This window comes from Macaca nemestrina, chromosome 11 (genome assembly GCF_043159975.1).
Source record: "Macaca nemestrina isolate mMacNem1 chromosome 11, mMacNem.hap1, whole genome shotgun sequence".
NCBI lineage: Eukaryota > Metazoa > Chordata > Mammalia > Primates > Cercopithecidae > Macaca > Macaca nemestrina.
Window position 1 is genome coordinate 20,305,175 of NC_092135.1, and position 14,550 is coordinate 20,319,724.

The window sequence follows — 14,550 nt, forward strand, 5'->3', positions numbered from 1 at the left end:
GTATTTTGTTCTCTTTTATTTTCTTTGAGAGAGTGTGTAAAATTGATTTTTTTTTTAACTGATAGAATTTGCCTTTGAAACTTTCTGGGCCTGGCATTCTCACTTTATTCAGGTGGCAGTTCCTTCTAGGGTCCAGGATTTAAGCAGAAGTCTCAGTTCCAGTACCTTGTCTCATGTATACCCATATCCCTGAGAGGTCATTCAAAACATTACAACCTCCGTAGTGATTTGGATTGATGCAGTAAATCCAAATCTAAAGGATATATAAGGAAGCTTTTGTGTTTAGGTTATATAGCAGAGAGATTGGTAATTTCATCAGAAAGATATGCAGCTTCCAAGTCCCAGGGCCTTATAAGCAGAGGCACAGTTACGGATAATATCTGAGTGATATTGTGCTTCTGGAAGCCTAGTTTCTGGGCCTAGACTTATTTATATTTATTATTGTGAGACTGGGGCATTCTTGGACATAGCCTAATCTGGATGCATGCCAGAGACCACTTTCCCTGGTCTGGGTGTACCTCATCATCTCAGAGTTATATAATTCATATTATGACTGCTAGGCTAAAATATATGGTATTGTCAGACATAAACAGACTTTTCTTCCATCATTCTTGTTCTCTCCAGTCTAGCACAGCATAGTCAGTTTTGCAAACAGTTTTATAGGTCAAACTAACAGACTTTTAACAGTAAAAGGCTTACCCTGTAAAATCCCAGTTCCCAGTGCCCAACTGTTGGGGCCTATAGCCAAAGCTTATCATCCCCTGGTATTTTTCAGTCACCTTCTACGCTCGCTTTTGCCTTTCAGTATACTCTTTGTTTCTGTTACCCAGGAATCTCCTTTTTATTTTTTCAAATTCAGCTGTGTATTTTTACAACATTGTCATATTTGATCAGGTATGTTTTTGTGTGTTTTGGGGCAAGGGGGGCCTGTGTCATGTTAGTTTGCCATATGGTTGGAAGTCACATTCAGTTTTGTCTTACTTGAACTTTCTTAAAGTTTAGGAAGCCAACAACAAAGCTTTTGAGAACTGTTTAAAAATTAAGCATATTAAATGTGTGTGCATTTTCTTTTATTCAGCAAACATTATTTTTAAACATTTACTGTGATCCAGATACAGGAATTTCAAGGATAGAACATGGTTCCTGCCTTAGTAATCTTTGGGATTAGTAGAAAGACAGATAAGGGACTAGACAACAATAACATTTTGTGATAAATGCTCTCATAGAGGGCAGAACACAGGTTTGATGGAAACTCATAAGAGGTACCTGTAATTCAGACAGATTAAGTCAGGACAATGTTTCTAGACAAGGTACACCTGAATCCTGAAAGACACGTGAGAATAAGCCAGGTGAATAAGGTTAACTAATAAGTTAGGTAAAAAGATACTTGAGGCAGAATTAGTAGAGGTGATGATGTTTAAATGAACTTTTGAAACTTGTAGGTAGTTTGGTAAGGTTGGGTATAGCAGTAGAGGGTTGGGAATGGGAAATGAGAAGGACTTTGGTATATGGGTATTTTAAGACTAATGTGAACCGGACATCTTAAGAGGATTTCGTAATGTTCTCTTTCTGTTTTATTCATATAATTTTTATTGTAATTGCTAATAAATACATTTCTCAAAAATTTCAAGGATACAAATTACTTGTAATGCTTCAGAGATACTGAAGAATAACAGACACAGAAGTTTTCACCTATACATTTATTTAAATTTGAATTTTAAAAAGTTAAACCAGAATTAAAGCAATGACAGTGAAAATTTGAAAATGATTTTGCAATATATGCATCTGTACTTATTTATACCATAAATATACAATTAGTATAGATTGACCCTGTCAGAGTGATTTTAAAATAATGTATGATTAATTTATATTTTCAAATCAATTCTAGAAAATAGATTTTTGGTATTTATGTCCAATGCTCAATTTTGGTAGTTCAAGTTGAACTATTGATCTATATCTATTTTGAGATCTTCTGGCTTCAGTTTTCATATCAAGCACCTCCCAGATTAGCTCCAAGCCTATTTAACTTTGTTAAGGGTGTTTTATAAAGGTGGACTTTAAAAGATATATGGGCATGATAAATTTTATGTTCTTGGCAATGTAATTGATCTTAATGATGTGTTTTACTGGATGTGTTTCACCCTTCTAATATACCTATCCTTTAAATACTTTTCTTTTTTTTCCTTTAAATATCTTCTAGTGGGTGTTTCCTGAAACCATCATTACAGATTTTTTCTCTTGATTATTATGCTTCATGATAATATAAATAGCCCTGGAAATGACACAGACTTTAACCGTAGCAAACATTTATGTCCAAATGGAAATTCATGAGCAGAGATTTTAATAGGAAGGTGTGGTAGGCAAGATAACGAACCCTGCTAGCCCCCAGAGATGGTCCATGACCTAAATCTTAGAACCTGTGAATATAAATTATGTGGCAAAAGGAATTAAGGGAGCATATGGTATTAACATTGCTTAACAATAGACTTTAAGGTAGGGAGATTTATCCTGGATTATCTGGGTGGACCCAGTATAATCACAGGAGTTCTTAAAAGTGGAAGAGGGAGACAGAGGAGAGTTAGTGTCATAGCAGTATGAAAAGAACTGGTCCCAGTGATGTAGGTTTTTAAGATGAAAGAAGAGGGCCATGAGCCAAGTAATGAGGGTAAGCCTCTAGAAACTGGAATGGGTTCTCCGTTAGAGCCTCCCGAAGGGATACAGCCTTGCTGCCACCTTGAATTTAGCCTCGTGAGACCCGTTTCAGACTTCTGACCTGCAGAACTATAGGATGATCAATCTTTGTTGTTTTAAGTCACCAAACTTGTAATAATTTATTACAGCAGCAATATGAACTAATACAGAAAGTAACAGTGTGAAAGCTGTAGATGCCTGGAGAGGCTCCATTGAGAGTTGAACAATATACTGAAAGCACAGCTAGGTTTAAGGGAGGACACATTTTTGTCCCCATGGCTCTGCCTTTGTGTCGGGCGTTGTCTTTGGGCCTTTAGCGTTAGTCATGCTTTGTTGGTCACCACAAAGGAACAATCCACAAATAATCTTGTGAAGACTGTGTAGTTGAATAATTATTATGGCTTTTAAGAAATATTCATTTTCGGCTGGGTACGGTGGCTCATGCCTGTAATCCCAGTACTTTGGGAGGCTGAGGCGGGTGGGTCACGAGGTCTGGAGTTCAAGACCAACCTGGCCAACATAGTGAAACCCTGTCCCTACTAAAAATACAAAAATTAGCTGGACGTGGTGGTGCACGCCTGTAGTCCCAGCTACTTGGGAGGTTGAGGCAGGAGAATTGCTTGAACCCAGGAGACAGAGGTTGCAGTGAGCCAAGATAGTGCCACTGCATACCAGCACGGGCAACAGTGTGAGACTCCATCTCAAAAAAAAAAAAAGAAAAGAAAGAAAGACTCATTTTTGTGATTTTTTTTCAGTTTTCAACCACAAATTACTAGATGTACAATGAAACAGGAAAGTGTGACCCATGCAAGGGGAAAAAATAGTAGAAATGGGCTCTTAGTGGGTCTTGATATTAGATTTAGCAATAACATCAAAACATTTATTACAAGTATGTAGAGAGAATTGAAGGAAAGGGTTTTCGAAGAATTAAATACTAACAATGAGTTACATAGGAATCTCAATAAATAGAAACTATAATAAAGAACCAAATGGTGGCCAGGTGTGGTAGCTCATGCCTATAATCCCACCACTTTGGGAGGCTGAGGTGGGCAGATCACTCGAGGTCAAGAGTTCAAGACTAGCCTGAGCAACATGGTGAAACCCCGTCTCTACTAAAAATACAAAAATAAATGAATAAATAAATAAATAAATAAATAAAAAAAATTAGCTGGGTGTGGTGGTATGGGTAGCCCATAGTCCCAGCTACTCGGGAGGCTGAGGTAGGAGAATCACTTGAACCCAGGATGGGGAGGCTGCAGTAAGTTGAGATACTGCCATGGCACTCCAGCCTGGGCAGCAGAGTGAAACTCCATCTCAAAAAACAAAACAAACAAAACAACAACAACAACAACAAAAAAAACAAATGGAAACTCCAGAGTTGAAAAGTATAATTGAAATGCACTTTCTTCACATGAGCTCAAAAGCAGATCTGAGATGATAGAAGAAAGAGTTGGGAGATTTGAAAGATTAACAGAAATTGTCCAGTCCGAAGAGCAGAGAAAGAAGTTTGGAGAAGACAAAAGAACAAAACCTCTGAGATCTGTAGGTCAGTGTCAAGTGTTCCAAAGCATGCATGTAATGGGACTCCCAGGTGAAGAGAAAGAAAGTGGTAGAAAAACAAATTTGAAGAAATAATGGCTGAGAATTTTCCAAATTTGATTAAAAACACTCAGAACCAGAAGTCTTAGTGAATTTTAAGTAGGATAAACACAAAAGAGAACCACCCCCAGACATAGTATGGGCAACCTGCTGAATCCCTAGATGGAAAGAAAATCTTGTAGGCAGCAAGAGAAAAATGACTTGTCATTTACAAGAGAACAATACTCTTGACTGACTTCTCATCAGAAACAATGGAGGCCAGAGGACAGTGCAGTGACACAAAGTTCTGAAAGGGGGGAAAAAGAAACCATTGTTGACCAAGAATTCTATATCCAGTGAAACTATATTTCAAAAATAAAGGTGAAATAATGACATTGTCATGTAAACAAAGATTGACAGAATTCATCCTTGCCTTACAAGTAATACTAAAAGAAATAGAGGGTAACTTGAATCCATAGGAAGGAATGAAGAGCATTGGAAATACTCTAGTAAATACAATAAATATATTCTCATAATTTTAAAAAAAAGCGTAAGATTGCTTAAGCAATAGTGACAGCACTGTATTGTTGGGTTTATAACATACATGTAATATGTAATATATATGACAATATCGCACAAAGGAAGAGAGGGAGGGAATGGAGCTATACTGTATAAAATTGCTAGATTTTACTGGAATAACCTGAATACATTATAAATTAAAGATGTGTATTGTAATATCTAAAAAAATTACTAAAAATAAATTCAAAAAATGAATTGTTGTTTGAACACCTCCAATTTCCCAGGTATTTTTGTAAGTGATAGGTATTTAACTTTTTTATACCATTTTTTTTAAAGGTCCTTAATCTATTTCTTTCTAAAGTAATATATGTGAGAGTTGTAGAATGGGAACATTCAAAGTAAGTGGTATGGTTTTATGATTTGCCTATGTGAGAGTAACAACAAATATATCAAATATTGGCTAACTTTTTGTTGTTGTTACTTTTGGTCTTTATTGGTGCAGAAAAGAAAAATGCATCTGAAACTAAAAATGAATAGTTGATTGTCCTACCTTTCTCATTTGGAGGATGGGATGCTAAGACACATTTATATTTAAATATAGTATTTAGTAGACATATGCAGTCTGTTATTCAGATGAAACAGTTCTTTTATTAAGAAGTGCAATTGTGACATTTTAATTTGTGTTGATACATTTGATCTAATAAATTTAAGTTACTGGGCTAGAAATTGTAGGAACTATAAAGATTTAGTAATGAAACTCACCCTAGTAGGTATGTAGTGGTCTCTGACTGTTGTTTTAATTTCACTTCCCTGATTACATGTGATATGGAACATCTTTTCATATAGTTGTTTGCTATCTTTATATCTTCTTGGGTGAGGTGTCTGGTTGAAGCCTTTGGGCCTTTTTTTTTTTTTTTAAACTTGAATTATGTTCTTATTTTTGAGTTTTAAGAGTTCTCTGTAGATTCCAGATAACAGTCCTCTATCTGAAATCTTTTGCAGATATTTTCTCCCAGACTATGGTTGTCTCTTTCATTCTCTTGACAGTGTCTTTTGCAGAGCAGAAATTTTTAATTTTAATGAAGTCTAGCGTATCAGGTTGTTCTTTCCTGGATTGTGCCTTTGGTGTTGCATCTGAAAGGTCATCAACAAACCCGAAGTTATCTAGATTTTATTCTGTGTTCTAGGAGTTTTATAACTTTTCATTATATTCAGATCTGTAATCCATTTTAAGTTAGTTTTTGTGGAGAATGTAAAGCCTGTCTAGATTAATTTTTTTGCATGTGGATGCCCAGTTGTTCTAGCACCATTTGTTGAAAAGACTATCTCCATTGTATTGCCTCTGTTCCTTTTCAGAGATTAGTTGACTATACTTATGTGGGTTTATTTCTAGCTTCTCTATTCTGTTCCATTGATCTCCATTTGTCTGTTCTTTTGCCGTTACCACACTGTATTGATTTCTATAGCTTTATAGTATTGCTTGAAGTTTGATAGTGTTAGTTCTCCAACTTTCTTCTTCAATATTTTATTGGCTACTTTGAGTCTTTTTTTGCTTCTGCTTATAAACTTTAGAATCAGTTTGTGGATATCCTCATGACAACTTGCTGAGATTTTGATTGAGATTGCATTAAATCTGTAGATGAACTTGGAAAGAACTGATATCTTGATAATATTATCTTCCTATCCGTGAATATAGAATATCTCTTTATTATGTGTGTGTGTGGTGGTATTGGTGGTGGTAACCGTAATTATTTTGCCATTCCTCTGTTGAAAAATATTTAGGTTGTTTCTAGATTTTTACAATTGAATTAAAATATTATAGTGAATATCACTGTATGTACACCTTTTTGCATTTGTATGAATGGTTTTGTAGCATAGATATAAAGATATGTGTACTTCATTTGAGTTTTGTCCATTTTAAATATTGATATATTCTGCCCTTTTGCTCTCCAAAAATGTTTTTTTTAAATTTTTTATTAAGAGACAGGGCCTTGCTCTGTCACCAGGCTGGAGTGCAGTGGTGTGATCATGACTCCCTGCAGTGTCGACTTCCTGGGCTCAAGTGATCCTCCTGTCTCAGCCACCTGAGTAGCTAGGAGTACAGGTGCACACCACCATGCAAAGCTAATTTTTAAATTTTTTGTAGAGATGGGGTCTCACTATGTTTCCCAGGCTGGTCTTGAACTTCTGACCTCAAGCGATCTTCCCATCTCAGCCTAAAAATGCTTTTAAAGTTTATATCACCACCTGTGGCATATCCCAGCACTCTTGCCAACACTGGAGTCTATCGGTATTTTATATTTTTTGCCACAGTGATATCTTCTTTAATTTTTATTTTTTAATCATGAGATTGAACATCTCTTAATAGACTTATTAACTATTTATATTTCTTATTCTATAAAATGTGTATTAGTTTTTTCTCATTCTTTTATATTTAACTTTTTTATTGTGGTGAAACATCCATAACAAAATTTGCCATTTTAACCATTTCTAACTGTACAGTTCAGTGGTATTGAGTACATTCACATTTTTGTGCAACCACTATCCTCCAGAACTTTATCATCCCATACTGAAACTCTGTAACCATTAAACAATGACTTCTCTCCTCTCCCTCTTAGCCACTGGAACCAGCATTCTACTTTCTCTCTATGACTTTGATTCTTTTAGTACCTCATGTAAGTGGAATCATGTAACATTTGCCCTTTTTTCACTGGCTTTTATTTCACCTAGCATAATGTCTTCTAAGTTCAGCTGTGTTGCAATATGTATCAGATTTTATTCTTTTTAAGGCTAAATAATATTCCATTGTATGTATATACCACATTGATCCATTCATCTGTTGATGGACATTTGGATTGTTTCTCCCTTTTGGCTACTGTGAATAACTCTGTTATGGACATGGGTGCACAAATATCTATTTCAATCTCTGTTTTCATTTCTCTGGATCAAATGGCTAGTGTTCATTTTAAAAAATAATCTATACTGCTTAGCTGTTTTATATTTCTACCAGCAATGCCCAAGGATTTTAATTTCTCTGCATCCTTGCTAACACTTATTGTTGGTTTCTTTGGTAATAGCCATCCTAATGGTTATGAGGTGGTATGTCATAGTAGATCTGATTTGTGTTCCTCTAAGATTAGTGATATTGAGGATTTTTTCATGTGCTTATTTGCCATTTTCATGTTTTCTTTTCTTTTTCTTTTTCTCTGTTTTTTTTTTTTTTTTGAGATGGGGTCTTGCTCTGTCGCCCAGGCTGGAGTGCAGTGGTGTGATCTCGGCTCACTGCAAGCTCTGCCTCCTGGGTTCACACCATTTTCCTGCCTCAGCTTCCCAAGTAGTTGGGACTACAGGCACCCACCACCACACCCGCCTAATTTTTTTGTATTTTTTTAGTAGAGACGGGGTTTCACCATGTTAGCCAGGATGGTCTCAATCTCCTGACTTCATGATCCACCTGCCTCAGCCTCCCAAAGTGCTGGGATTACAGCTGTGGGCCACCGCTCCCAGCCTTTGTATATTTTCTTTTGAGTGACATCGATCCAAGTCCTTTGCCCATTTTAAAATCAGGTTGGTTGTTTTTTTTTGTTGTTGTTGATTTTTGCTTTTTTTTTTTTTTAAACCTCCCACTTAATGTTTGTTTACTTTCGATGAAGACATAGTCTCAGGATTCAAGTAGAACTATTGGGGAAAAAGTAATGCCTTATATTGACATTTTGAAGATCATAAAGAAGAGAGTACATTTATCAAGAGTGATGGGGTGATATTTGAGGTAAATCTTTTTTTTTTTTTTTTTTTTTGAGATGAGGTCTCACTCTGCTTTCCAGGCTGGAGTGCAGTGGTATCATTATGGCTCACTACAGCCTTGACCTTCTCGCCTCAATCTGTTATCCCACATCAGCCTCCCAAGCTGCTGGGACTACAGGTGCTCTCCACCATGCCCAACTAATTTTTACAATTTTTTATAGAGAGTGGGTCTTGCTATGTTGCCTAGGCTGGTCTTGAACTCCTAAGCTCAAGTGATCCTCCTGCCTTGGCCTGCCAAGATACTGGCATTACAGGTGTGAGCCACCACACCTGGCAAGGCAAATCTTTAAATAACTTGTCAGGATTTGGGTATTTACTAATGGTAGTAGAGTGGATGAGAGGGAGATATTTTATCAATAGAAAGAGGAAAGAAAGGCTTAGGGGATAGAAGGTAGATTGCAGATAAATTGCACTTCAGTTTGGCTTGTTATTCATGGCTTGTATACAGTGGCATTGTGTGTGTTTATAGTAAGAAGGTTGGAACAGCTATCAGTGTAAAAATGCAAATGTTACTTTATCCAGCAACCACTAGAAATTTGTTATAGAGATACACATGTAGAAAGACAGTTGCAGTATGGTTGCAGCAGCATAAAACTGGAAATAAAAGTCCTGATCAGTAGGGTACTGTCCTTTGAAAAGAAGCTTTACAAAGTATATACAAATAGTATAATCATATTTGAGGGTAGAGTGGTTATGCGGTAAATGGAACATTTGTGGAAGAATAACCAAGAGACTGTTGACAGGGATTTTATACAAGTACAGAGGATGGAACAGGGGGATGTTCACTTGTTTTGTTTTGTTTTCTTTCTTCCAGGGACATTTGAAAAAAAGAAAACTATTTTTCAAAGATCTTTAGAGCTTAGTTTTTAAAGCTCTAGATTATTTTCATTATTTTATGCTGTCTCTACATAACTAATTTTGATTTCAGGGCTAGGAGGGTGGAGGTAGGGTAAGGAAATGAAGTAAGTTTTTGTCATGTAAATAATAAACATTATGAATTAGACTTAATTTTTTAAATCATTACTCCTGTTTGGGGGATTTCTTGAGTAGGATGTTTATAAAAATAAGCATTAATAACTCTTTATATACCAGAGGTAATAAATTAGGCAAATGAGTAATATCTCTCATAAGTTATTTTCTTGATTCAAAAAATATTAAATATAAATACATTAAAGAGTGAATAAGAGGGATTTTCAGTAGACAAGATAATCAATTTGACTGTATATTTTCATAAAAGTTTGGCAGCAAATTTGTGACTTTAAAGGATATGGCAACTGAATGAGAAGTTTTAATTAATGTAGATGTCATAGCAAGATTAAGCTGTTTTATGATAATTTTTTACCCCTTTTTAATGTGTTATTGAGTAAAAGAACACAAGAATTCCTTAATTAGGATACTTAGTAAACTGTGTTCTCACATTTAGAAAGGACATATACATCATTGCTGATAATTTTCCTGCAGTTTAGGGAATCTGTCAAACCTTCTTCATTTGCAGACTTAGTGGTATCAGTTCATTAAAGCAAAGTTTCAATACTTGCTTTCTTCTTTTATCTCGTAAACTTAACTTTGAAGGCAAAACTATCGTTTAATGGTCCTTGTGATTTCAGCAAATCGTTTCTTTTTTTCCTTTCAAATATCAGATTTCTTTATTCTTAAAATGTGCTCATTATAGTTTACTTAAATACAAAATATTCACTTTCTTTGCAGGTAAGAAATTTCACTGACATTTCCATGTCAATTAGCTTCTTTTTAATAAAAAAGCTTTCATTAAAAATAAACATTTAAATTACTGAACTATTATATTCATTAGTCTCAATACCTCTTAAAATACTTAAAACTTCAGAAAATAGACTGTAAACCTTGCCCAAAGGTGGCATCCAACTCTGAGCAGGCCACACGGAGTGTGTTAGAGCATGGCCATGCGCATGGCCATACAACCCCTGGGGCCACCTCCACAATGGCTCAGCCCCACCACTGACCCTCTGCTGAAAACCCTGCCCCTCAGCAGGACGCAAGCTTGTCCCCCAAATAGTGGTGACCTCAAACTGCAATATGATGATAAAACCTGCAGCTGACACTGCCCTCCACAAGGGTTCTGGAAAGGCCAGAGCTGGAGACGGTAAACCGCAGCACCGTCCCAGGTCACCCCAGCTAAAGGTATTCAACACCAGCCAAAAGGCTAAAGTTTAGTTAAGGGTTCAAAGGCAAATACACTGAAACCCATATGTAAACCTGCCTGGTTTTCAAGCTGAAAGAGAAACACTTTGGTGTCTTCAGTAACTCAGACCTGCACTGGATGAAGCAATGAAGGCAAGGTCACAGCTGCTAAAGCACAGAGGGGTTAAACAGTATGAAACCAGAAGAAACTCTCAAGTGAGAGATGTGAAGCAGCAGACCGAGGCATCAGACACCTCTCCCACCCACACCTCTCCCACCAGACACCTCTCCCACCAGCTGCAGGGCTCTGGGCAGCGTTCTCAGCCCAGCCATTCTGTGACAGTTGTTTAAGGAATCAGCTGTTGACCTTTTTTCTCAAGCAGCAACAGTGACATCAATATTACAGTGGTCTTATGAATACACCCGTGTGATCAACTTGTTGGTAAACACATGAGTATACAACATAAAGTAGGCAAAGCGGAAAAAGTCTCTCTCTTTCACACACACACACACACACACACACAGAGAGAGACAGAGAGAGAGAGATGGGCATGCAAATATATCTGAGCCTATTTTAGTCGAATCAAATTTAGATTTCAGCAGATTGTTTCTAATTGTTTCTAATTTGTAAAGAATAGAGGGGAACTAGTAGGTGGATGATAGAAGTGCTTCTTAAAATTGAGTTCTTGTAGGTTCGGTTGCCATCAAAAGAAACACCTGTAGTTTGAACCTGACTTGTTAAATTTTCTGTAGGGAAATTTTTTTGTGTTTTTCAAGTAATGGATTTTTGTTCTGAGGTTTCCCCTGTTTAATGCAGTTAATTCTGTTTTTTAAGGTATGGGCTGCGTGAGTTCGTGGTGATTGCTCCCGCGGCACACAGTGATGCTGTTCTCAGCGAATCTAAGTGCAACCTTCTTCTGAGTTCTGTTTCTATTGCCTTGGGAAACACTGGCTGGTGAGTGGACGTTTTTTAAAACCTAGACCAAAAAACTGTTTTTAACAGTAATTTATGAAGGCAAACAGTTATTAAATGTTAGCTTTTTTGTTGTAATTAGGAACTTAGTGCATATATATTGTTAAACTAAATTTGTCTTGAGGTTACCTCTGTACCTGCTCCCTGTATAAAGAACTGCTACCTAACTTATTTCATGTACAAACTGAAAGCTTAATTTGGGAGTATACTTTTGGAACAATTCACTGAGTCCCAGCCAATCACAGCAGCTTAGGTTCAGTCAATCACAGGCCAACTGATCAGAGCATGCACAAATAAAGCAAACTCGGAACTGTAACCAATCAAGCTGTTTCTGTACCTTACTTCCATTTTCTGTCTATAAATGCTGCCTGCCCACCTTACAGAGCTGATCTGTCTGAACCTCCACTGGTTCTGAAGACTATGTGATTCTCAACTCATTCTTTGCTCAAATAAATGTTTTATTTATTTATTTATTTTTTTGAGACACAGTCTTGCTCTGTCGCCCAGGCTGGAGTGCAGTGGCACGGTCTGGGCTCACTGCAGCCTCCACATCTTGAGTTCAAGTGACTCTTCTGCCTCAGCCTCCCGAGTATCTGGGAGTACAGGTGTGCACCACCCTTGGCTGATTTTATTTTTATTTTTTAAATTTTCAGTAGAGATGGGGTTTCACTGTGTTGACCAGGCTGGTCTCAAACTCCTGACCTCAGATGATCCGCCCACCTCAGCCTTCCAGAGTGCTAGGATTTTAGGCATAAGCTACTGTGCCCTGCCTTAAACTCCATTAAGTTTAATTAGTTGAAAATTTTTCTTTTGGCCGGGCGCGGTGGCTCAAGCCTGTAATCCCAGCACTTTGGGAGGCCGAGGCGGGCGGATCACAAGGTCAGGAGATCGAGACCACAGTGAAACCCCGTCTCTACTAAAAATACAAAAAATTAGCCGGGCGCGGTGGCGGGCGCCTGTAGTCCCAGCTACTCAGGAGGCTGAGGCAGGAGAATGGCGGGAACCCGGGAGGCGGAGCTTGCAGTGAGCCGAGATCGTGCCACTGCACTCCAGCCTGGGCAACAGCGTGAGACTCCGTCTCAAAAAAAAAAAAAAAAAAAAAAAAAGAAAATTTTTCTTTTAACAATATACCTGCATATTTTTATACTGGAATTTGGTATATAAGGACAAAACTAGTAAAACCTAAATGGAGGCCATTTCTAAAGGTAATCTTCCTGAAATAATTCAGTGTGTTATTTGGAATAACTTTTTTAAAAGTTAATTTTCAGTACCTTTAGACCCTATTCTTAATTGGAAGTATTGAAGAAGATGAAATTTGTTTAATCACTATTCTGCTGTTTTGAATTGTATTTCATTTGCGTATTGAATAGACTATGATACTCTAAATCTACTGGGGAATAATTAATTTATTTTAGTGGATGTACTCCGTGGTGTATCCTAAGTGAATAATTTTGCTAGAATAGTTACTGCTGTAGGATTATTAACTTGGGGATGTATCTGTGCAGTCCTTTCTTGTTATTTAAGGTAGTTGTGTGCTTTAAAGTTGCCACCAACACTAAGTTATCAATTCCTCACCTATTTCTCCAAGGAGAAATGCGGTTCCTTCAAGCTTCTGGCCACATTTTTTGTCAACCAGTTAATACATAACCTTCTCTTATGTGTGTTTCTGTTTAAAGATAGCTTATTTAATATACAATGTTGAGTCATTAACATTGAACTTGTAGCCAAAAGCGATGTAACTTGTGCATGAACGACGCTTCTGGGAAAATGCATGTATTAACATGTATTTTCTCTGTAAGGCACATCACAACCTCCTTGTGCTTAGGAGCCCTACTTTGTCTTTAAATGATGTGAAAAATATTTCACCACAATATTGGCTTAATTTATATTGTTTAATACCTGTGAGTTAGGTTTTATTATTAATTTGGAAAGACTAATATGAAATAATCACTTTTATGCAAGACAGTTTTCATTCTGATGTTTTCTGACTTTTAGTTGGCTGTTCTAAAACAATTTTTCAGACTAATCAAAGTACTTCTAGATGATAGTTTCTGTAGTTTAGTAGTATAGGGAGAAAAAGGAACTCAGAATGTCTTTGTTATAAACACAAACCTGTGTTTTTGTTGTGTTTCCAGTTTAGTGCTTTTAAATTCTTGAGATTAAAATAATTTGGAAAAAATTTGAGGTTCAGGTTTAATGTTCAATGAGCTTGTATTCTATTCCTATTTAATCATGTCCTGCAGTCAGGTGCCACTCTTCGTGCAAATTCACCACAAATGGCGAAGAATGTATGTAGGAGAATGTCAAGGTCCTGGTGTACGAACTGACTTCGAAATGGTTCATCTTAGAAAAGTGCCAAATCAGTACACTCACTTATCAGGTCTGCTGGATATCTTCAAATCAAAGATCGTGAGTTGGGATTGATATTATCAGTCTTATCCGAGATCCAGATAAAAGTAGAGATTTGATCATTTTTTTCAGCATATAGAAACAGTTCTCTATAATATTGATAATGTAATTGCTTGGAAGAAAGCTTTAAGTGACTACACAAATTACTTTGTAATTTCAAATAAACAAAATATCCAGTTATATTTGTAGTGTACTAATGCTAAAGCAACAACTGACTTGTTTGTTTGTTCGGTCTGTTAGCATTTATTGACCGTGTATCTTTTACTCCTTGTCCTCTGTTGGCAATATTGCCAGTCTCCCAAGCTTAATGGGGCTCAGGTAGCTGCTTGTTTGAGCATTTGAAGCATTTGACTATGAACTCCTTAAGGTCTAAACCCTTTGGGTTCTGAATTGCATTTTTTCCCTCAAATCTTTCTTTG

The 14,550-nt window shown here is 36.7% G+C and overlaps 1 protein-coding gene across 7 annotated transcripts in view; it reads left to right on the plus strand.

Moving 5' to 3' along the window:
* The window catches only part of LOC105492555 (RAB3 GTPase activating protein catalytic subunit 1), a 109,027-nt gene that overhangs the window by 43,388 nt on the left and 51,089 nt on the right, over nt 1-14,550 (plus strand). For all 7 annotated transcript variants that reach the window (XM_011759774.3, XM_011759773.3, XM_011759775.3 and 4 more), the window contains 2 exons: nt 11,585-11,704; nt 13,966-14,131. In XM_011759774.3, coding sequence (XP_011758076.2) covers nt 11,585-11,704; nt 13,966-14,131 — 286 coding nt within the window. The remainder of the gene's footprint in view (nt 1-11,584; nt 11,705-13,965; nt 14,132-14,550) is intronic.